Source organism: Salvia hispanica, chromosome 3, assembly GCF_029641045.1.
Source record: "Salvia hispanica isolate PSC_SH4W2 chromosome 3, Shi_PSC_v1, whole genome shotgun sequence".
Lineage (NCBI taxonomy): Eukaryota > Viridiplantae > Streptophyta > Magnoliopsida > Lamiales > Lamiaceae > Salvia > Salvia hispanica.
In genome coordinates this window covers 34,840,470-34,863,839 of record NC_142694.1, presented here as the reverse complement: position 1 = coordinate 34,863,839, position 23,370 = coordinate 34,840,470, and the positions used below count along the sequence as shown (strand labels likewise).

Here is a 23,370-nt window from a genome sequence, read left to right as displayed (position 1 = left end):
TCAAGTTATTTTGGTGGACAATTTAACGCATTATAAACCTTTTATTACTATCATATTGATACTTATCTAATAAATATGAATATATAAAATACTCTATTAAAAATACTACTCCTACTCCATTAAATACTCTATTAAAAATACTACTCCTACTCCATTAAATACTCTATTAAAAATACTACTCCTACTCCATTAAGATCATTAACAAATTACAACTCATATCTCATTTAATATTCCAACTCTGTCAATAGTTATCATTTCCTTTAATTTCTGCATCGTTGTAACTCCTATATCTCTATTCACACTAATTTAATTTTGTACAGTTGAAACTTTAATTTAAAATAGACATCATTGAGATTATTTTTGTGAGGATTTGATTGGAAAAATTGTAAATGAAAGACAGGAAAATGGATGAAATAAACGTGAAATGTATTTGTATTTATAATTATAAATTTATTTTTAAAAAACATCGAACCAGCCCGACCCTCTCTCCGCCGCGTGCATCCCTCTTGGTGCTGGACCGTACCTCCGAGACCAATCTCCCACCCCTCTCTCGACATCCCCACAGCATCCCATGCTGCACCTCGACACCTGCAACGCTCCGTGCCGGTATCGTACCCCTCCGAGCAGTCCGGCACAGCAAATGCCCTACTAATCTGAAACAATGCCCAAAATCAACATGGCACAGCTGCATATGAATTTCATAAAAAAAAAGGCATGAGACTGCCCAAGCTCGAGACGAGACGAAAAGAAACGAAACTCACGGTAGAAGACGATGAAGGAACCATACCCACAAATAAAATAGTGACACCATCTGATTCAACAGAATGCGTCAAATTGCCAATTAGTCCTGTATTTCTTATCAATCACTGAAGAGCAGACATTTTTCAGTAAGAACTCATCAAACAATCTCTCATCCATGAACAATGTTTTTGCATTTACTTACTCCTAGATGAAAATCATTAATAATGTACATGAATAAAAATAAAGCAAATGACCAAAAGCAGAGAAACAACCAATTTTACGCACACAAAAATGAGACAGAAAACACCTAAAGCAATCCTTGGTTATTTTTAAGACGTCTACTGAACCACATACAATGGCAAACCAAAATTAATTTACTTGGGCTGTTTGGAAAATAATACGGTCATTCACCCATCTAATAGCCCTAACTAGCTATTTTAATTGTACGGGGCTCAACTTTAGTAGATGACGGAGTGAGTAGGATGAACACCAATTCTATTCCATTCTTACACAAATCAAAGGTTTATGAATATCAAATGCATCGTTTTATTTAGGCAACCAAACCTGTAATCCGCGTCCTCGCCAGTCTTCACCAGGGGGGGCGTCGGCGTCTGGTTCGATCGAGCTTATCGAGGGGGTCAGTCCTTGCTCAACTGGAGATCGGGAGGGTAAAGGGGGAAAGAAAAATGTTTTCAAGCCAAATGATATAAATGGTGTTAGCTAACATACGTATGAGAAGTGGCCTCACTTTCTCAACCCCAATTCTATAGAAAAAGTTAAAACTTATAACAAATGCCAAGAAAATTACAGCAGTGATAAATATAAACTAGCTAGACTATACTCAAATCAATATACCTAGGTCCACCTTGAGAGAGACACATAATAGCTAGGCCACAGGTTTGTTCAAATTAACCACCTGCATCATAATTGCTCTGGAAGTAAGCAAACGAAAGAGTTACACATCTCACATGTCTTCCAGATAACCAAATTAACATGGCCGCGTACAGCGATAAGAGAACAACGACTACCATCTTCAACATTCAGTTTCCAAAAAATATCTTAATTATTAAACTAAAGAGTAGTATCATCACGCAACTTCACCTGATGATTACCTTTTACTCAAATGGTAATGATAAGATTTAGATGCCAAGCTTCACCAGACACAACAGAATTGCGAAGAGAATCATGCAGTTTAACACCTAAGCAGTGACTGCGAGTTAGCATTTCCATACAAATGTAAATAGATCAAGCACCAAACTTATAGAGAAAACTTAGCCATGAGGATATGGCCTCAATAAAGATCAATTTTCTAACATTTCAACATGAGCAATAATATTCTTTTTTCACAGTAGGCAACTCTTATCAGGACAGTTAAATTTAAAACCCTATGAAACTAATAAGAACTAAAACTATCTACTAATTTCACAAGTTGGCAAAAAGAAGTCAAGAGAACAATTCATCATTGTCTGCATTTTAATAATAAGGTACAGATCTTCGGGGTAAAAACTGAGGCACAATTAGATTTCTGAATCAGGAAATGAAGTGGAGAAATTGCCATATGCAATTATGACTATGTTTCATGGACTTACTTTTAAGGAGTTTCTGAAGCTCATTAACGGCTCATCGTAGAAGGCCTTTGCAATTCCAGCAGTTGCTCAAGTGATACGAGGGGCCATCTGTCCTCAGTCTGGGCAAACACCTTTTCGTTGAGGGAATCTACAATTATGCTTATATTACCAAATGCATATATTTGATGCCCATCTAGCATTCTACCAGGTTTGGGCTTGAACAGCAAACCATTTTGCTGAGCATAGATTTCAATAACTTCTTTCAAGCTCATCTTGTTTCCACCACTAATGCCCTCTGCTGGAATATCATCCAAACCTGGCATGGTCCTATGTTGAGCTTGTGCAGCGGCTTTTTTATGAGTTTCAAACTGCCTTTGCTCGTGCACCCTGAGATAGCTAATATTCTCTTTCAATCCAGGTGGAGCCACCTCCATGCCTTCAACCGCCTGGTTCATCATGGCCAAACCAAGATTAAGCCTATACCGGATATGCTCATTTGCCTGAAGTTCTTGAGGAAGGAGCTCTTTCCAGTTGAGATACCACTGGGTCACTTCGTCAAAATTTGGTTTCGAACACAACCAATGATAAAGCACTTCTTGCCACTTATTAAAGAAAACATCCATTAACGGCAGCATGTGATGAGTAGGAATAACAGACGCCCATTTTACGACCCAATTAAATTGATCGAGACTCTGATTGGCTGGATTTATTTGGAATTCATGCATGACAATCGATAGTTTTTTAATGATGTGCTGAACCATTAAGTGCTCCCAACTGGCAGGTTCAAAGACAGTTTTCCAAGGAGACAATATGGCAAAAGCTGATCCATCACTTGGGTGCCAAGCATGAAGAACACTGGCAAATCTATCGCGGATCGTGTGATAGAAACTCTCGAACTCGTGCCCCAACAATGGTAACCAAGGGTGGATCCATTTATGGATGGGAATAGTTTCTCCACGTGGATCCCAAGAGTCTATAGCAGCTGATATTTTTGGCATAACAACCATGTTGAGTATGGCCTGTAGGATAGAAGGAGGCAAGAGTTCTTCCCAAGATTCCAAATACCTAAGCATGGGTTCTGCATCCCTTGCCTGCCAAGAGTTGGTCGCAGATATTCTTACGGCAGGAAATACAACTTCCATAAGCAGCTGCACGTATGGAGAAGCTGTACCAGAGAAATTCAAAGAATCTTTACCTTGCAACAGTTTCTTCCACAGTGATACAACCTTAGTTCCATGAGTTGGATTCTGAAGTGGGTCCCATCCCTGAAATATTCTAATAAATAGAGGCAGAGCATGCGAGCACGCAATGCAAGATAAGTTGCACAATGTGTATTCATCGGGAAATCTTGTCTGCAAGTCTACAAATGAATTAGCAAGTGATTCTAGAGTTAACAATCCTGACGAGCTCTTCTCACCCAACTGATCCAATACAGCTATTATCTCCTCCATGTTTCCAAGCCGCTGTTTCTGTTCATGAGCCTCCTGTTGCAGCTTCTCCTTTTCCTTCTGTAAAGCAACGACAGTTTCCTTTTCGTTCCTCAAATTACTGTCAAGTTTCTGAATGTCATGCTCAATTATATCAACTATCAATTTGATATTATGCTGAAGTTCGGGCATCGGTACATCATTTTCCCTGGCTATTTCTTCTGCATTCAAGTTTTCCAAATTTGTCAAAACCCGAACTTGTGGCCCTCTCATATCAAAAACCTTCTGAACAACTTCAAAACCTTTCTCTTCCTTTTGGGCCAACAATTCTGCAGCTGTTATATAAGCCTTCTTCTTTGAAACTTTCTTTGACCAAAGCTTCTCATTAGTGCGACCTTCTAGAGAATGGGTGGGACGTGGAACAGATTTTTCATCTACTTCCTGTATTGCTGGACGAACGGCTTCTTTATAGTCATTAAAACCCATTCCCATATTCTTAGGCCGAAGCTTGGCCTCAATAGGAGCCGTAATTCCCTGCTCGTTTTTACCAAGACCGCCACCCTTGTAGCCCATCTTCTCTAGCAACTTCATTCCAATACCCTTGGTATGTTTCTCAAATTCACCAACACCATTCGGGTCCAAGTCCCTCTTGCTAGCTTGAGATGATTTTTTGGCTGCCCTAGCCTTCTCCTTTTCCTTCTCTTCCCGCAACTTCGCACCTTCCCTGATAATCTTACCAAGGGCAGTAGGCAAGAAGTCATCATCTTCTTCCTTGTCTTCATTTGCCTTTCTCGAAGAAGCAGAACCAAACCCAAGGCCTAAACCAGCAGGTTTGACATCATCCTCATCCATTACATCAATATCCTCCTTGGAATTATGTTCAATCTCCTGACTGGGCATAACCGTACCAGTCGAAACAAAACTGACTGGCTTAGAGTAATCCGCCTTCTTCGACGAATCCTTCCTGCGCTTGTTTTTCGACCCAAACCCCTCGTCGGAGTCACTGTCACCAGAGGCAAACACGCCATAAAGAACATCATCTTTCGTCTGCACACGTTTCTGTCTGCGCTTGCCATAAAACTCGCCACCAATCCACTGGCCATCCTCATAATCATTATCCATGCCGAACCTCTCCCTCTCCTGATACTCATCCATCTTCTACTAAAATTTGGTAGCCTCTGAAAAAAGTAAAACCCCAATCAAACGACAAGCTAGGATTCAAGCCGAGACAACAAAATTAAATTATAATCTCTTGCCCTAGTTTTATTCTAACAAAAAATAGACACCAAATCCAATCAAGCAATCATAAGAAGCACAAAAAAAGGAAAATCTGATGGCAGTAATAACTTTGCGAAACAAGGAACAAAAAAAAACCAGAAAACGATTCAGCAGGGATGAAACAACTAACTCACATTCGAAATCGAAGCTTAGGAGCTGAAATTGCCTCTTTCCTGATGACAATTGCTGCGGTGGAGAGGTTTGCCTTGATCGCAGAGAGAGAGGGATTTTTCTGGCGTTAGAATTTACGGATTGTAGGTTTGATTTGGGGGTAACTAAAAAGCTGAGGTTATTTTTGTGAGGCACAATATTTAAGATAACGCAAATAAATTTGGCTAAGTAGTAGGAGTAGTATAACTAAATTAGTAATTAGTAAAACAATAAATGTGAAAGAAAAAGGCCCTTTTAGTTTTTACACTCCCAAAACCCTCACCGCGTTCGACGAAAACCCTAGCGCCTCCCATCCATCAACGCCGATCATTCAACCCGCCTCCCATCCATCAACGCCGATCATTCAATCCGCCTCCCATCCATCAACGCCGATCATTCAACCCGCCTCCCATCCATCAACGCCGATCATTCAACCTGCCTCCCATCCATCAACGCCGATCATTCAACCCGCAATGGTGAAGTGGACTGAAGAGGAAGATGCCGAGCTTGTTCGGCTCGTAGGCATTCATGGGGAGAAGAAGTGGGCACTAATCAGCGGGCTTATTCCGCCAAGAACTCGTGGATCTGTCCGAGAACGATGGGTGCATAATTTGGATCCGAATCTCAACAAAAACCCGTTCACCCAAGAAGAAGATGCTATCATTATGGAAGAGGAAGCACGGGGTACCGCGTGGAGTGTTATGCTCAGCCGATTAGCCCGTGGTCGAACCGATAGAATGGTCAAAAACCGATACAAGAACACCCTCGTTAAACGGAGGAACCAACCGACATTAGAGGAGCTTGAGGCAAGTTATGATACCTTCTTAGCGAAGGCTGCAGAGTTAGGTCGCGACATAGCCTTGAGAAAGGCGAAAATGGCGGCGGAGGCGGCGACCGATGTGGCGGAGACGGCGGAGACGGCGGCCGACGTGGCGGAGACGTTGGCCGATGCGGCGGAGGGGGCGGCCGATGCTGATCTCGTGCTGCCTCTGCCACATTGGCCTTCCAAGGAAGTTAGGGCAGCATTTATCGCCTTTTTCGAGGGGAAAGGCCACGCCAATTGGACTGTTCCTCTTGTTCGCCACGATTGCCAAACTCGTCATTTTGCCGGTAAGTTTTTTTGTTTGAAAAGCGTTTCTTGACTGTTGGATGTTTGATTGTTGACTGTTGACTGACTGTTGACTTTTTGATTGTTGATTGTTGATTGTTGGTTAGGTATGAAGCTCTACAATCCGATCTTCTTGGGCACGAATGACCCTGACACAAACCGTGCTTGCTACACTCAGAAGTGTATTGGTGTGAGCGAGTATACTCAACACCATACATTTTACGAGGTGCTGAAAACTGGTCTTTCGGGAACTGACTACTTTAAGGAGGAGGCCATTCAATGGGCTTGGGAGCTCCTTACCAAGGTAACGAGATAAATTTTGTTCTCTTATCAAGTGTCAAATTTGATTTGTTGTACTTCGAGAAACAGGTGTATAAGTTGCCCGGCGAGAAGATTTATGCTACCTATTTTGGTGGCGATGAGGAGCTAGGCCTTAAGGACGCTGACGAAGAAGCCAAGAAAGAATGGCTCAAAGTTCTTCCTGCCAGCCGAGTCTTGCCTTGTGAAGTATGAACCCTTCGATCTTACCTCCTAATTATGCATGATTTTGTTCATCTAGCTATATATATCTATGTACCTGTGAGTTTATAGCTAAATAAAGTTGATGTTCATTGTTTATGGAATGAGTTTATTGCTAAAGTTGAAGTTCACTGAATTTTATTATTTTATGCTGCTTTCAATAGAACAACTTTTGGAAGATGGGGGATACTGGACCCTGTGGACCCTGTACTGAAATCCATTTTGATAGCATTGGCAGACCTGATGGTGCATCCTTAGGGAACAAAGATGAACCTACAGTGATTGAGATATGGAGTCTCGTGTTTATTCAGGTGATTCTTTACTCTTGTACTATGTGTGTGGGGGTGGGGTGTAATTATTTGCTTATGGTTTCAGAAACTGAACTGATTGCATATTGCAGTACAACATGGAAGCTGGAGTACTGAAACCACTGACTGCGAAACATGTTGGCACTGGGATGGGTTTTGAAAGATTAACTTCTATTCTTCAGAATAAGATGAGCCATTATGATACTGACATTTTCATGCCCATATTTGATGCAATACAACAGGTAAATGGAATCTGTACATCTTTGGTAGTAAACTAACCTGTTCTCAACCTGAAGATTCTTTTAAGATAGATAAGGAGTTTTTCATGTTTTAAATGTTATGAAATATGTTTTTATTAAGACACGAGTTTTCAGAAAATCAATCTATGTTAGTATTTTTTACTTGAACATTCATGTTAGATATTTGTGGTCTCTAAGTAATTTCTTATCTTTTTAGGCAACTAAAGCCCGTCCATACACTGGGAAAGTTGGAGCTGATGACCTAGGTGAAGTTGACATGGCCTACAGGGTCGTTGCAGACCACATTAGAACAATTTCATTCGCCATAGCTGATGGTTCTTGCCCAGGTGAAGTACTAATGTTTGTAATCATGATTTTTGATGTCATAGTTCATAAGTTGTACTCTCATTCATATTGCCAGCAATTACATATTCCCAAACTTTTAGCATCTGAATTTCTGAACTTATTTGAGGGATGTCAGTATATAGCTGCGCGTATATGTCTATCACGCGAATATTATAGATGGTCTGAGAAGCTGATAATTGATCTGCAGGTAACGACGGGCGTGGATATGTGTTGAGGCGCATCCTTCAACAAGCTGTTAAATATGGTACTGGAGTCCTGAAAGCTCAGCCATACTTTTTCAGTGGGTATAATTCTACCAATTTATGCTTAATTTTTGTTATATTTTTTTCCCCCCCTAATATATCTTTCATAATAGAGAATTTTGTTTATTGCTGCTCATACTATTATATTTTTATGTGAAAAGGCTGGTGCAAGTTGTGGTAGATGTCATGAGTGATGATTTTCCAGAGCTGAAGGAACATTACATAAAGATTAGGGACATCATTGCGGATGAAGAGGCCAGCTTCGGCAGTACTTTTACCAAAGTATTGTCATTGAGTCAGGTACTTCTCACTCTCAAGTCTGCTGAGTATTAATGGAGTCATATGTTACTGCTCGAGACTAAATCTTATTTGTCCTCAGAGATCTGTGAACTGTTTTATTTGAGGAAATATGTAGTTGTCAGTGTATCTGCAGGTTGTTTCCATATGCACTTAAAAATTAATGCAAATGATTCATTCGATGGTGATTTTGAAACAAATTTTGATTATTTCCTGATAGTTCGTGGTTGATCGATCCTGTTCTTTGTCAAGTACTATGTATTGGCTTGCCTAGTTGACTCTCTTACATCCTGATGACATACTTTGGAGGTTTTATTGTGAGAAAGGAAATGAATACAAAATTTTACTTTTTTCAGAACCAAGTCATTCTGATGGCAGGACTTTGACCACAGTATGGTCATTGATTTCCTTTATCTCGTTTTAGAATCCTTCCCATTTTGGTCATTGGGTGGTCAGTTTGCAGTTTCAATTTTTATATTCAGACAACCGTCCCATGCCTTGACTTGTTTTTATGTGGGTTATATTAGCTTCAGTTAGCGGACATCTGTGTAGCCATCCATCTTCTACTAATCACATCATTTTTGTTAAATACTGATTTTAGATCCCTAGTTGGCATTATGAGGGCATTCTAATGCATTGGTCTGTTTTTTTCAACAGGGAACTGAGAAATTTAAGAAGGCTGCTCAAGAAGTCCAAGGGAAAACACTTGGTGAACAGGCAAGTGATTAGCCAGTTTTGTCGTCATTCATCTCTATCATACTCAATGTTGTCAAAGCAGTATGGCGGTCCATGGCGGTTCGCCCGAAAAATGCCACAAGGATATGGCGTATCGGTATGGCGGGATATGGCGGTCATTAATTAAATATATAAAATAATATTTATATATTCATATATAATTCAAAAAATTAGAAAATAATAAAAATATAACATTAAAAACTAAAAATATGTAATAAAGCATAAAATAGAATGCAATTATATAAAAGTCTAGTAATTAAAGTCTTTAGTTCAAGTGTTCAACAAAACATAAAACCATGATAAGCTCAATAGACATCAATCATCAAGCTCAACATAGTCTTCTAGTTCATCATCATCACTATCATCGGCATCCATTTCATCTTCATCCTCCATTGCTTCATCCTCTTGATCTCCACTTACACTATCCTCAAATTCTTCCTCTTCCAATTCTTCATCTACAAGCTCAAGCCTTTTCCCATTCTCTTTTCTAGGTATGATAGGTTCCTTTTTCTTAGAAACTCTAAGACAACTTGAACTTATGTCCTAGGCTTTCCAACACTCGAAGCCTTATACACCATGTTCCAATAGGAACCGAAACCGAAACTGGCGGTTTTGGAACCGTAACCGCGAAACACCCTCGCGGTTCGGTTCCGATTCAACAATTTCCGAAACCGGAACCGGCAGTTTCGAACAATAACCGCCGGTTCTTGAACCGTGGCACCTCTAGAGTAGCCGTTGATTGAATTAGGGTTTAGTTTTTCATTTTAATTAAATATTAAATGGGTTAGAATTGTTGGGGTGGGCTGGTTTAGTTTTGGGCCTATGCAAAATTCAATTAAAAAGTAAAAAGCCCCATTAAAAAGTCAAAATTAGCACAAAAAAGTCAAAATTGGCTTAAAATACTGCCATGGCGGGATATGGTGGCGCCATGGCGCCACGACCGTGGCGGGCATGGCGGCCGCCACAGAAAAATGCCATGTATCGTTGTGGCGATGGCGTTTTCATTAAAAACCGATATGCTATAGCGCCATATCCCCGCCATAGCCGCTATTTGACAACATTGATCATACTCTGGTAATTTGGTGCTTTTGTGGAGATTTCTCATATGTAGGCCAATCTAGCTTTTGTAACAGTTACATCGTCACTCGCTTGCACATATTATTCTTTGTCAAATTTCCTTGGGAAATTGATAATAAAATACATGGATCCTTATCATTTGGTATCAGAGCCTATATTTGGTATCAGAGCCTATTGGAGGGGCTTGATCATAAACTGTGAGTGATATCCACCCAAGCTTGCAAGGATCAAGTGTGGGGCTTGTCACGAATATCAGTGACAGCACATTGGAGGGGCTTGATCAGGCTGTCCTTAAGTTAAAAACCGAGAAAAAGTTCCGGTTTCAAAAGGTATTTGAACTCTGGTAATCTTTTATCCAAATGTTTTGCTTTCTTGCTCATTTAAGAACTATCGTTGCTGCAGTTGAAAGATGTCGCCCGGTCTCTCTTTGAACTATGGAACTTGATGGATACATCGAAAGAAGACAAAGCTAGCTTCCTTAGAATTACTTCAGTCCTTGGTTTGTCCGAATCAGAAATTGTGCAACCGGGCGCTCTTTCACCAGAGACAGTTCATCAGGTACGGGATCAGTATGAATTTTTGCCCAACTTTGCGGCTTCTTTCCAGAAACGTGAGCTGATTGTTTGTAATGTCGTCTCTGACAGGTATCAGCAGAGGTTGAGAGGCTCACGAAACTCAAAACGAGTAGGCTGAAGGAACTTGTGATGAAGAAGAGGTCGGAGTTGGAAGATCTGTGCTGTAAAATTCATATTCAACCGGATCAAAGCACAGCTGCCGAGAAAACCAGTGCTTTGATTGATTCGGGTGATTAATCTGTTTTAATAAGTACCTCCTCTCCCTCTTGTGTGTCTACAGTCTTGTTGATTCTTAGTGAAGTTAAACGTTGGAAATCGATCGTACTGCAGGCTTGGTGGATCCCTGTGAGCTCTTAGCTAACATTGAGGCACAAATATGTAAAGTCAAAGACGAAGCCTATAGCCGCAAAGAAATAATGGAAAGGATAGACCGGTGGCTTTCTGCGTGTGACGAGGAAAAGTGGCTTGACGATTATAACCTTGTAAGCTACCTTATCATGTTCGGGATATGCAAATCAGATACAGAATTCCGTCACCAACAATTTATGATTTCTCTTTTATTGATCGATCATCCAGGATCACAATCGTTACAGTGCCGTAAGAGGTGCGCATATAAACCTTAAACGTGCAGAGCGAGCCAGGATCATGATAAATAAGATTCCAGGTACTTTTTTGGACTCGTTGACGATATGTCTCCTTATTGGAGCTGTTCGTGTTTCTGAGGTTAACGAGATGAAATTTGCAGCTATGGTTGATAATCTAATTAGCAAAACTCTTTCATGGGAGGAGGAGAAACAGAAACTGTTTCTTTATGATGGAGTAAGTGATTTAAAAACTTTCAATGTGTTTCGACGTTTTTGACTACTTTTATAATTGCATTCTGCGTGTCGTGTGCAGGTGCGTTTGGTGTCGATTCTGGAGGACTACAAACAAGCCAGATGACTCAAGGAAGAGGAGAAGAAGCGAGCTCGGGTAATTCAAATTAGATTTTCTTGGAGAAATTCTTTGTTGATAAATAGTTAGGAAGTAAAGGAATAGTCTTTCTTGAAAAAAATCAAATCTTGTGGAAAAGAGAGTAAAAAACTCGCCATACCTTTACGAGGAAAGCCATCGAGAGACTATTTTCGATGGTTCTCATGTTCTATTGTTGTTTCTACCTTTCCTAATTTAGGATCACAAGAAAGTGCAAGATGTGCTCCTTACCGAGAAAGAATCTATGTACGGGTCTAAGCCAAGTCCGAGGAGAAGCAACAGCTTCAGGAATCAAAACGGATATCGAGCATATGGGAATGGATCGGTGAAACCCTCGCCCCGTCGCAACTCCCTAGGCGCAGCCACTCCCGAGCTCCTCACACCACGTTCATATTCAGGCCGCCACAACAGCTACTTCAAGGAAATGAGAAGGCTCTCCACTGCTCCTCTGAACTTCGTCGCTATACCAAAAGAAGACACCATGTCGTTTTCCTCGATCGGTGGCTCGGAGCCCGAGTCCCCTCCTCAAGTTTGAAGTAAGTTTTTTCATTAAGCAGAGAAACATACTATCACTATCTACAAGGTTTTGATCATCTTCATCACTTTTCATTCTTTGTAGTTCTTGAGAAGTATCGGCTCGTGCTGAGAGGAATCGATAGGGGCTTGTGAATATAGGTGATGTACACTATGGTGACCGAGGGCGGCGTCTTAGCAGGACGAGACGAACGCGTCCGCGCGTATTTAACTTGCTTCTGGCTGATTTATGGAAGTATGTATGAGTTGTTTGAAGAGATGGGATGCTAAGTATAGAGGTGTTTATTCATAGGGAATAGCTAATTGGAAATAGTGTTGTTGAATTAGGAGATTTTTATGTATGTACATAGAGAGGCTTGCTGTTGTTGGGATTTGACTTGGCTGCCTCATTTGCTTGTTGCAGTTTCAAAGAGAGATTTTTAAGATGTTTGCATTTTGGATTATTGCCAGTGATCATCAAAATACCCGAAAAATCAAATATCTGATGTGAATTAAATTATAACTTGAAATTTGGGTTGGTCCGATTTAAATTTGACAAAATTTGGTTTTTTAGTTCAAATATATAAAAGAATTAGGAAAAATGGAAACCGAATTCATTTTTATCAGTATATAATTATTTATTTAACCTAAAGCAAATCTTAGTATTAATATATGTAAATATATGAAATTTCTATACCGAGTAAAAAATTATAAGTATATAGATATTCTATATCTAGAGTATCTAAATATTAAAAGTTAGTAGGTTTAAAAAATAATACTCCATTTGTTTCAATATAGTTGAATCCATTTATTTCTTTGTGGATCATAGTTGAGTCATTTCTCTTTCTTTTGGCAAAATTTTTATTTTTTTCATACTTTACTCTATATTTATATGTCTAACTTTATTCTCTTTCCACTTTAACTTTTAACACATCAATTTCTTAAATGGTGTACTATAATGAAATGCATCAACCATATTAAGACAAATGGATTAGTTATCTATAAAAATATGAATTTTTGTATAGAAATATATCATTCCTATATTAAACTATTGGGGATACTACGTTGGGGAAACTTTGATGCCTCCTATGACTCGATCCAACAAAATGGGGGACATCCACGAGGAGGAAGTCGAGAAGGGCGCGGGCTCAAGTAGTTCCAAATCCGAAGGGGATCTAGTGAGCATGATATCCCAAATGATGGAAGATTTTAGTCGTGATCTCAAACAAGAGATGAGAGAATGGGATGCCCGGAGGAAGGAGTTCGAGACCCGATGGAAATCCAATCAAAACACATTGGTTGGAGCCTTAAAGGAGGTTCGTGCATCAAGATCCGTCACTCCTAAAAGTGACCATCTACATCTCAAAGCTTTTGGCATAGAACATGTAGTGTCGAGGGGTAATGGAGCCAATAGGCAGTTTGGAGGAGGAAATGAGGAGTATGTTCGTTTTGGGGTAGGAAAACAACTAGGCGGTTTGAATAGATCATATAGTATTACTAATATAATTAAGAAAATAGTCAGTGCAACTACTTAGATATAAATCCATAACTTTAGTTACAATCATTTGATGCAAGCTGAAGGAGTGAATATTACAATACTATTCATACGTAATCTGCAAGATATTTGGGACGAGAAGTTTTTCGAGACATTCTTGATTTTGTGGATGTAGCAACATTCTTCTTTTTCTTTGTTGTGGTGGTATTGCTGGATCTGCCAAATTTTTTAGTTGTTTTCTTGGATGCCGGTGTACAATCTGCAACAAAAAGTTAAGTCATGTTATATTATTATAATTAATTTTTTTAATTAACTTGATAATGAAATACAGAATTGAACAATAATTAAAATTAAACGTACCTTCAGGGATTTTAACCTTCTTCCTAATGCCATTGTCATCAGAAAAATGAACTATGAATGTGTCCTCGCCGGCATATATGAATGTCAATAAAGTATGAATTTCGATATTGTTGTCAGTCAAAAATTTCTCCCATCCAGTTGATAGATAAGTTTTGATATGGTGGCGTTTTTTTACTTTTTCCAAGTGAACTTTCCATTCTGAATTTTGAGAAATCTTTAGGATGCATTTTTGTGATATTATATTTCCGTATGAATCTTCAAAGCGTTGTGGAAATGGCTGTGATATAAAAATGAGATATAAAAGTGATATAATTATTTAAAATAATACGTTAATTACATTTTAATAATTATTCTACTCCTATTATTGTAAATGTCTAAATTAAATCATTGACTTTTTACTCATTCTAATTTATGCCTGCAGACATCTTCAATGCGTAGAATAATTACGTATTAATTATTCTACACAATATAATTAGTACATAATTATTCTACGCATTAGAGGCTGTGATATAAAATGAGATATAAAAAGTTATATAATTATTTATGCCTGCAGACATCTTCAATGCGTAGAATAATTAGTACAGAATTATTCTAAATTATATATTCTAAATTAAATTAGTACTACTAAATTTATTTATGATAAACATAATTTTAAATAAAATATTTGTTGTATATGGAATACTCCTATATTGATTGTAAAGTAATTAATTGTTACCATCATTTTTGTATGTCTGGAAGGATTGTAAACTTTGTGAAAAGTTAGTCTCTACTTGCATAACATTAGCACTGTTTCAGATGAGATTTTGTTTGGTCTGCAATATTCAAAATAAAATGTGTAAGGTTTTATATGTAAATATGAGTTTCGAATTTATTTAAACAGATTGTGTTAAAGATGGATTAATATAATAATAAATTTTGTGCTTAAAAAAAATAAATTCTTACCGTGTTGTTTCTTCAGAGTTTTCATCTTCGTATATTGGCTTCATTTGGCTTTTTCCTTGAGATTTTTGATTTGAGTTTTATTTCAAATTGCTTGGTTGAGTTGTTAGAGTAATGAAGTTTTCGGGATTTTATTTTGCATCTGCTTCAATCCAACTATAGCATGGACGATGTGCTTTGAAGTTTTTTGGTTATGTAGAGTAAGAAGACATGGTTTGTTCAATAAATAGTATTTTGGTAGCAATATGAAATAGTAGTGTTATATAACTAATAGATTCTTGGAAAAGATTAGTTATGAAATGACATATGTCAGGGTAATTGCTAGATTTTGTTTATTTTTTTGGTTTATGATTAATTATGAAATGACGTATGTCAGATTTTTGCTATGAATGCAAAGATTGAGTCTTTTCAATCCTTTTAATAAATGCTGGTAGTCATTATTTTTATCATTTCAATTGTTTATCATTAATTAGTATTATTACTATAAATTTAGTTGAATTACAATATGCATACAATAAGATTTACATCTGTAATTTTAATTATTGATATAAATAGGGTTCTAGGTTTAATTATTGATATAAATAGGGTTCTAGGTTTATAGATATAGTAATAATTAAGCTTTATAGTCTTGGTAAATGTATTTTTCAGAGATAAACATCCACTCAACTTGATTTATTTATTGATTGTTGTTTTCAAGGTCGTGTATGTTTTGTTATTTTATTAATTATAGATAAATATAGAGATGTGTATATACTGAATTATAAGAAGAATTGTGGTATCTAATACTTTATTTGTAATACTTCCTCCGTTTCCTCATAGTTGAGTCATTTGTAATACTTCCTCCGCTTCCTCATAGTTATATATTTGTAATAATTGTGGATATACTTTTATTATTATTAGTAATAATAATTTTATTAATAAAGTATGTTTTTAATAGTTTAATAATTGATTATTTTGTTTTGAAATTTTATTTTTTTATACATGTTCTTTATTGAATTGAACTTTTTAGTTTAACATGTGTTAATTGTTTCAATTTAATTTTATTTGTATAAATATTTTAATTTGATTATTATGTTGATATTTTTTTTTAAATGTAGGAAATACCATTATCATTTTGGAAACAACATCTTCCAGAAATGTCTATTCAGAATGTTGTTCTTACATGTTATCGCCGACATTATTCAATGAAAGTAACGAAATCCGATGATGATTTGATTATTTTGCATACTGGGTGGAGAATTTTTTATGATGAAAATGGTGTGGAAATTGGCAGCATAGTTACTTTCATGCTTTTGCCTGATGCATTTATTACTTTCAAGATTGTGGTTTCTCCATGAATTTTGAAACTTTTGCGATACACTATTTTAAGTTTTTGTGTAATTTTTATTTGTTGTAATTGTAATATTTTTGTTGTAAATAGTATGTTTGCTTATCTAAGTATTCACAATGGTTATATGTTCATTTGTATGATTTTGGTTTTTGAAAATAGTACTTGCTCAATTATTGTGTTTTTAAGGATATGAGATATGTTTTGGATTTTATCAGTTTCGATGTAAAATGTTAATTGTCAATTGTTGTCAGTATAATTGTGTGTAATGATTTGTGTACAAAGATTTTAAGTACAAAATATTCGTAGCCTAAAACTTATAATCGGTTCAAAAACTTATACTCTATCCGTCCCCCATTAAAAGTCACATTTTTCCATTTCGGTCCGTCCCCAATTAAGAGTCACACTTCATTTTTACCATAAATGGTAGGTAGGTCCCACATTCTACTAACTCTTCACACACATTTTATTATAAAACCAATATAAAAAGGTGGGTCCCACATTCCACTAACTTTTTCAACCAACTTTTCTTTACATTTTTTAAAACCCGTGCCCGGTCAAACTGTGACTCCTAATCGGGGACGGAGAGAGTAATTGTCAATTGTTCATACCAATGTGTGTACAAAGAAAAATTAACAAATTTCGTCTAATCATTGAAATGTTTATGTAATACCCGCTTCTTTAATTACCCCGATACATTAATGCTTAATGACGAACTAGAGGATTTTCGTTCTCTTGATTCATGATAAAATAAAAACTTGTTACTTTTCCTTGTTTGTGTTTAATGGAGTGGTTCGCAAGAGAATAAAAGCTAAAATAAGAATTTAGCGAACACAAGGACGTCAACAATATGTAAATGAAATAAGAAGGACAAGAAGTCTTTTCCCAAGTAAAGAAATTCGAATAGCGTTTCATATACAATAAACGAACTACTAACTTCAAAAAAAAAAAAATAATAATAATACATGGAACAAGGCTTCAAATAAAGAAAACAAAGAAAAGAAAAGATAAATTTTTGATGCACTTCGGGCCTCTTCTCCAGGCCCGAACTATAGCCCGTCTTTGAGCAGTCCATCGGGCCAAGGGGAGCGAGCCTAGCCCGAGAACAACACAACAGCCACACCTTCCTTTCTCACCTACAAAACTACAAACAAAGTAATTAATGCATATGTACAAGAGAATTAAGGGATCTTCCTATTAAAGAAAAGGAACAACACCTCTTTTAACTATGAAGGACTAAGGACTTACCCAAAAGAGACAAGTCAAAGCTGCCATTTTTGCTCCTCCAAAACAGCCCCTGCGCACCAGCTTTCCTAGTCACACAATCAACCAAAGTCAGTTTTGAGGGGACTTGTAATCTCTAACTAAAGACCAAAGTGCATTTAGTGTAGAGTACTACTAAATCACAAACGTGAGATAGGTTTCAACATGAGGACAAGGGGGGAATCAGCTTTCAATTAATTCTCCTAAGATACAAAATCAGCCTATAAAACCCCCCCTCAACCCCACCGTTAGACTCCCTCCCCATACATCACAAATATTCAGCAAAGTTAGAGAAAATTTTGAGAGCTTGGAGTATCAACACCAGTGGCAGCAAGAGCAACTCCCACTCCCCATAGCAAGGAATCAAGGAGTAAGTGAGAGAGTCCAAGTTTTAAAAGCTGAAAATCAAGCAACTGCTTCAAGAGGTACTCCACCTCCACCCCTTCTCCCAATCAAATTTTACATATCATCATATAGAGGCACCACAACTTAAGAATCACAATCAATATATCACAAGCACACCCTCTGCCTTTGTTCGAACATCATGCTTAAGACAACAAGTTTAGAGCTTTACCACGTTTTGAAATAAGAGAAACGACCTGCTGCTGCCCTTACACGCTAACTCAGTAATAGCAAACCAAACCAAGTTTTACCACAATAATCAAATGCAAGAATTTTCGTTAAATCTCATAAGCTTCTGCCCAAATTAAGTGGCTACACTAAGAATAAGATAAAGGACTTAGCTTTAAGGGAAAGTGAATCCGCCGGAGGTGGAGACGGCGACAGCGGTGGTAGCTGCAGGAAGAGCTGCAGCTCGACGGAGGGAGCCGAACTGATCGACTCCGGTTAGAGAAAAAAAAAATAGAGGAAAGTCGCAGAGGCAGTCGGAGCTCCGTGCGGAGGGAAGCGATGCCTTCTCCTCTCTTCCGACGGTGCAACACCAGCCATGGCTGGGCGTTGAGGTTCCGGCGGCGGCGGCGACGGCTCGTCGTAGGCCCAGAGCTGACGGCTGACGGCGGGGCTATGTGGCGGCCAAGACATCGAGCTCGCGCACACCAGCGAGGAACGCCAAAGACGGTGGTAGGAACAGTCGAGCGTCCTCCAACGGAGCGATTTCCCGCCTGAATCGACCAAATCTTGGTCGGTTGGAGGGAACGCCGAGGTCTGCCTCGAGATTCCGGCGGCGAGGTCTCGACTGGGTGTCGAGGCGACGACGGTGGTGGCGGCGTGGCTGGAGATCGAGCGAGGTGAAGATGCCTCCATAAATTCTGACTAGGGTTTCAAATTGGGGATTTTTGTTTGATTTGAGAATGTTGAGAAGAGAGAAAGTTGGGCCTCTTTTGATTTTTAATTGTTTTTGTCTTTGGGCCTTTCTTTTATTTATTTGCACCTTGGGCCAAAGAATTTACTTGAGGGAGTTTTAAGTTGGGCCTCTCCATTAAAAGTAAATATGGGCTTAAGAAATGTTAGAAACGGGCTGCCTTTTATTTGAATTTAATTATGGAGTTGGGCCACCAACTAAATTAAAGTATGGACTAGGAAACTAATTAAATCATGGGCCTTCCTATGTTATGGATTAAATAATTAATAGTCCGCTAATTATTTCCACGAAGCTAAATAGAACTTTCCGGATCTTAGCTTAAGTGCTCGAATAATTAATTTTTAAGAATTTTTACGCTAACAATGAATAGACCTCGGATTTATTTTAGCACCTGAATAAATGGCATAGGAGGTAACACTCTCTAGCTGAGCGAATAGTTTTTTTTTAAATAAATGAAATTACTTGATTTAGTTAATATTCAAGGATTCTAGAACGCTTCTAGAAAATCTAGAGAAAGAATGAAGTGATCACACACGTAGGATGCATCCACGTTTAAGCTTAATTAATTTTTTTTCCTCAAAGTCTAATAAAGTATATTTATGTTAATTATTTTCCTAAAGGAACGTCTTCACACGGCATCTAAGGCCACGTTAAAGAAATTACGGATAGAGACTTTTGCTTTGAGGTGGGCATTCTTTTAAAACGTGTTTTTAGTATGAAAATGTGATTCTTTGCTCAAGTATGTTGTCATGCCATGTTTTGTCTTATGATTACCTATCTGCTTGGCTATGCCAATTCAAGTTAAATAGAATTCGGGTCCCAGTAGGGCCACAAACCCTACTCGGACTAGTGTACACATAAGGGGACCGTGAGCTAACAAAAGGGGTTGGCCGGTCCAGTGACCGTCGTGGAATGTGGCCACATTCCCGGTTCACACAAGGTTCAGATATGGTATATCTATGTTACGTGATTGCGCAATCAAAATCTTTACTAAAGGAAAAGTATTTAGTGACTCGGGTCCTTTAAGTAAAACCCCGTGATCACTCAGCTGTGGCAATGACAATTAAAGATAGAACTATTTTTGGCAATGTGCCCACTGAGTATATCAAATACTCAGCCCTGCATGTTATTTTTCAAATGTGCAGGTTGAACGTGGACGAGCAGGCGAAGGTGTTGGGACAAGCATATTAAATAAGTAGTTAGGTAGCCCAAAGTAGCATGTCTTCATACGTGCTATTTTGTCTTGGACTCTTCCGCTGCAAACCTAGAATTATGTGCTAGAAAGCTATGAACTTAGTCTTGATACTCTGAACACGTTTTGACTATGTACCCATATGCCTTTGATACTATTGATTTAAGTGATTTCATCCTTTTTATGTTGTCCCTTGATTATTGAGAATTGTTTAGTCGCGAAATAGCTACGCTCACTAGCACTAGGGAGTTGTGGTCGTGACAGAGTGGTATCAGAGCAACGTTCTTTCTCTCTGGACCCAAGAACCTTCTTTCAAGCCTTAGTCTAGAATTATAGTACTAGACTAGAATATGACTAAAATGGAAAGCTTAAAGGGACCCAACACCTCGACTCGTCACGTTCAACTTCAGCAATGAGGTAAGAAAGAAGTTCTTACCAGAAAATTTTCAGTTATTCATGAAAGAACTTGATAAAAGGAAAAAAATGATTTCTTTCTGAAAATGTTGTGAAAACATTCAAGGTTTTCAAGGAAAAGCATGTAAATTTCAATTTTCCTATGAACTATGGAATTTCAAGTTTAAAATGTTAAGCATAAGGATGTCTTGAGACAAATGCTAAAGTATTATTAATTACGCATGCTCGATTATGTGAAGTATGATGATAGATTAAGGAACCTTTTAGAAAGTTACGGAATGACTAACGCATGCGAACATTGAATGCCTAAGAAGGACGTTAGACTAAACGCTCTTGAACAGTGTTGTAAGTTGATGACTTCCTTACCGCTTTTCTAAGCGATAAAATGAAAAAGTATATGCAAGTTAGGGCAAACCCCTAATTTTGTTTTAAGAATGAGGAAATATAGATGAAAGTGTCTAAAAGTGGACCCCACACCCATGATGTGGTAATTGGAACAATTCCAAATGTACAAGAATGAACCTAACAATTTATAAATAACCCATCTATTCTTAGATGGTAACGATCACACGAGACACGAGAAACTACCTACGGCACATGGGCGTCTGTTGAACGTTTTAAATGATGAGAACAACATGAAGTTCCATTTGTCCTTATGATCTCAATCATAACCAAAATGAGCGTACCCTCGATCCAGTAAAGGAGATGTGTCCTTACACGAAAAGATATCGTACCTACGATCTAATTAAGTGATCCAGTCTTGCGTAGCAAGTCAAGGAGGCTACGCGATCTAGAAGCAATGCTTATAGCACGCTGTGAAGCACGATGGAGAGTGCAATGTTTTACGAGAATGACCGTCCTGACTTATCGAGAACATTATGAAAATATGACCTTCAACGGCAGTTATTAGTTATAACACCAAGAATCCTAGCTTGGAATGTATGGTTTCCTAGAACGCTCTGATCATGTTCGAGCTCCGAAAGAACAAACAAGAAAGTGTCACATAACTGGAACAGATGATTATGGTCAACAGTACTTACTTGGATTCCCATCGATATCTTTCTATGAACCTCCTTAATGAAAATGCCCTCGTCTACTTCAGACTCCAGATTGACTCGCATTTATGCAAGTAATGCCTCATTTTTTTTCCTTTCCTATGAAAGTTGTGACTCTCTTCTAGTTTGTTGGCTATAGTAGTTGAGCTCATTATTCAGAAAATGTAAAATGTTGACTTCTTAAGCTCCAGTCATAAACCTTCGATTCCAAAGTTGCTTACGACCATTCCCTTCAAAATAATCTCATTTTGAACATCCTTAACAAGGGTGTATTGCCGTCTACTTAAGACTTTTGATTGACTCATGTTTTTACAAGTAATAAGTCGCTATCATTTTTCTTCAACGAAAGTGGTGACTCACTTTCAAATCCTAAATTCAGAAGAACTCATATGTTCTCAATTATCTTTGTTGGTTGTTGTCTCCTACACCCCATCATTTATAAGATCAATATCTTGGTTTCTTTAACTCTCACGATATAACTTCATCCTTAAGTTGCTTATTGTTCAGACATCTCTCCTCAGAGAATGGCACAAAAAGTGGAACTTTTGTTCACCTCCTTATTTGGCAACCATATTGTGACTATTTCGTTCTTATATGGGTGAATTTGTTTTGCCCAGTTCCACTACATGCATTGTTTCTAGCTCATGATTTCTTTCTGAAACACTAAGTTAAGGCTAATGTATTGCATTTTTTTTTCTTTCCTTGATGGTAGTTGACTTTTCCAAAAATATTTCTTTCACTTTGGTCGCTACCTGTGAATCCATGGATGTATTTCCATGATTTCCACATTATGACGTTGGTGAACCATGATCAACGTTAATTCATGGCAATTGTTTACATTTCTAAACCCTCCTATGACTAATCATCTAAGGTCTTGACATGTTGAAACCATCATCCTTGATGTCCGGATCTAGTCAAGTTGAGCGGACAATTGAACTATCTTGTTTGACAACCTACTATGGAAATTGAGAGTTAATAAAGTATCATCTTATTCTCATGACCTACCCCATGTTCTTTCAAGCTCCCATCAGAAGTGAGTTTTCAAATTCGATGGGTTTATCTAAAACCAGTGGGGCCGCCTAGTTTTTTTTGAATTGACACGATGAGTTCAATTGAACCCAGTTCTTTCTTTCAAAAAAATCAATTGTTGCAAATTGATGATGAAAATTCACAACAGTCGAGCAAGAGATGTTATTCTTATCCCTTTGGATATTCTATAGTCCTTTCAATAAAAGAAATTTGCAGTCATGCTTCTTCTAGGTGACATCAGTACCTATCCAAGTTAAGACTGTTTGATTAATCATCGAGTTCTTAGTACAAGGCAATCACGAAGGGTATAGTTGTTTGGGCTTTTCGCACTTGTGTGCCGCCGGTCACGAGCTGCTATGGGATGGATCGTTACGCTATATGCATAGAATATAGGCCACAAAAAGAGAAATGTAAAGGAATCTTATATACGTACAGACCTAATGACTTTTCGTTGCACAAGACTTATTTATCTAAGTGATTAATCGTTTGGGGCACAAATAACAAAGTGAACTAGGAGAGCCACGAGGAAATGGAGATCAAGATCATCGTTAGGTAACGAAATCTAGTGAAAATATGAACACTCTCACAGATTACGTTTTAATGAACGGATGTCTTCGACAAGAGGAAAATCGTCTGAGATATGGCGCAATAAAACCAATGAATGAAGGAACGATCGGGAAAATGGAAACGTACTTCAAATGAGAATAAGAAGCAATAGCACACAGATGGAACCACCGTGGAGAGTGCAGAGTTAGGACACACAGATGCCTTAATTGTGGCAGAAGCGGACATTTCTCCAGGGAATGCCGAACAAGAATACTAGGACAGGAGGGCGGCAGGACTATCAAGGGTAGCGTTCG

At 38.0% G+C, this 23,370-nt stretch overlaps 2 protein-coding genes, 1 long non-coding RNA gene and 1 pseudogene across 25 annotated transcripts; 2 read left to right on the top strand and 2 right to left on the bottom strand.

Annotated features, from left to right (window-relative positions):
* Window positions 1-390: 390 nt before the first annotated feature.
* Window positions 391-5,319, bottom strand: LOC125216490 (septin and tuftelin-interacting protein 1 homolog 1 pseudogene; annotated as a pseudogene). Of its 21 annotated transcripts, none has more exons than XR_016136926.1 (6): window positions 5,149-5,319; window positions 2,331-4,914; window positions 1,597-1,940; window positions 1,306-1,394; window positions 762-866; window positions 391-653 (listed from the first exon to the last, which is right to left on the bottom strand). The product of XR_016136926.1 is annotated as a septin and tuftelin-interacting protein 1 homolog 1 pseudogene, transcript variant X11 (transcript). The 21 variants fall into 21 exon arrangements; XR_016136931.1 differs by having other exon boundaries at window positions 762-811; XR_016136930.1 differs by having other exon boundaries at window positions 762-1,394; window positions 1,597-1,657; window positions 1,843-1,940.
* Window positions 5,320-5,411: 92 nt separating this feature from the next.
* Window positions 5,412-10,342, top strand: LOC125216493 (alanine--tRNA ligase-like). Its single transcript, XM_089068019.1, has 10 exons — window positions 5,412-6,274; window positions 6,380-6,576; window positions 6,642-6,779; window positions 6,956-7,102; window positions 7,192-7,341; window positions 7,556-7,685; window positions 7,892-7,988; window positions 8,108-8,246; window positions 8,901-8,960; window positions 10,205-10,342. Exons 1-10 carry the CDS (start codon window positions 5,638-5,640, stop codon window positions 10,241-10,243), a joined length of 1,734 nt encoding a protein of 577 aa, XP_088924145.1. The 5' UTR covers window positions 5,412-5,637; the 3' UTR covers window positions 10,244-10,342.
* A 138-nt stretch (window positions 10,343-10,480) lies between these two features.
* LOC125209853 (65-kDa microtubule-associated protein 6-like) lies at window positions 10,481-12,579 on the top strand. Its single transcript, XM_089068020.1, has 8 exons — window positions 10,481-10,613; window positions 10,700-10,859; window positions 10,961-11,112; window positions 11,207-11,294; window positions 11,376-11,449; window positions 11,528-11,602; window positions 11,802-12,138; window positions 12,222-12,579. Exons 1-6 carry the CDS (start codon window positions 10,500-10,502, stop codon window positions 11,570-11,572), a joined length of 633 nt encoding a protein of 210 aa, XP_088924146.1. The 5' UTR covers window positions 10,481-10,499; the 3' UTR covers window positions 11,573-11,602; window positions 11,802-12,138; window positions 12,222-12,579.
* Window positions 12,580-17,078: 4,499 nt separating this feature from the next.
* On the bottom strand, window positions 17,079-18,814 carry LOC125199558 (uncharacterized). 2 transcript variants are annotated; one of them, XR_016136655.1, is made up of 3 exons: window positions 17,783-18,788; window positions 17,485-17,720; window positions 17,079-17,380 (listed from the first exon to the last, which is right to left on the bottom strand). It is a non-coding gene; the product is annotated as an uncharacterized LOC125199558 (long non-coding RNA). The 2 variants fall into 2 exon arrangements; XR_007172602.2 differs by having other exon boundaries at window positions 17,485-18,814.
* Window positions 18,815-23,370: the final 4,556 nt, after the last annotated feature.

Coding starts and splice junctions, on each gene's coding strand:
- LOC125209853 (XM_089068020.1), top strand. CDS start 10,500: ATGGATACATCGAAAGAAGACAAAGCTAGCTTCCTTAGAATTACTTCA. Junction 11,113..11,206: donor GGCTTGACGATTATAACCTT/GTAAGCTACCTT, acceptor TCGATCATCCAG/GATCACAATCGTTACAGTGC. Junction 11,295..11,375: donor CATGATAAATAAGATTCCAG/GTACTTTTTTGG, acceptor TGAAATTTGCAG/CTATGGTTGATAATCTAATT.
- LOC125216493 (XM_089068019.1), top strand. CDS start 5,638: ATGGTGAAGTGGACTGAAGAGGAAGATGCCGAGCTTGTTCGGCTCGTA. Junction 7,686..7,891: donor AGCTGATGGTTCTTGCCCAG/GTGAAGTACTAA, acceptor ATTGATCTGCAG/GTAACGACGGGCGTGGATAT. Junction 8,961..10,204: donor GGAAAACACTTGGTGAACAG/GCAAGTGATTAG, acceptor ATTTGGTATCAG/AGCCTATATTTGGTATCAGA.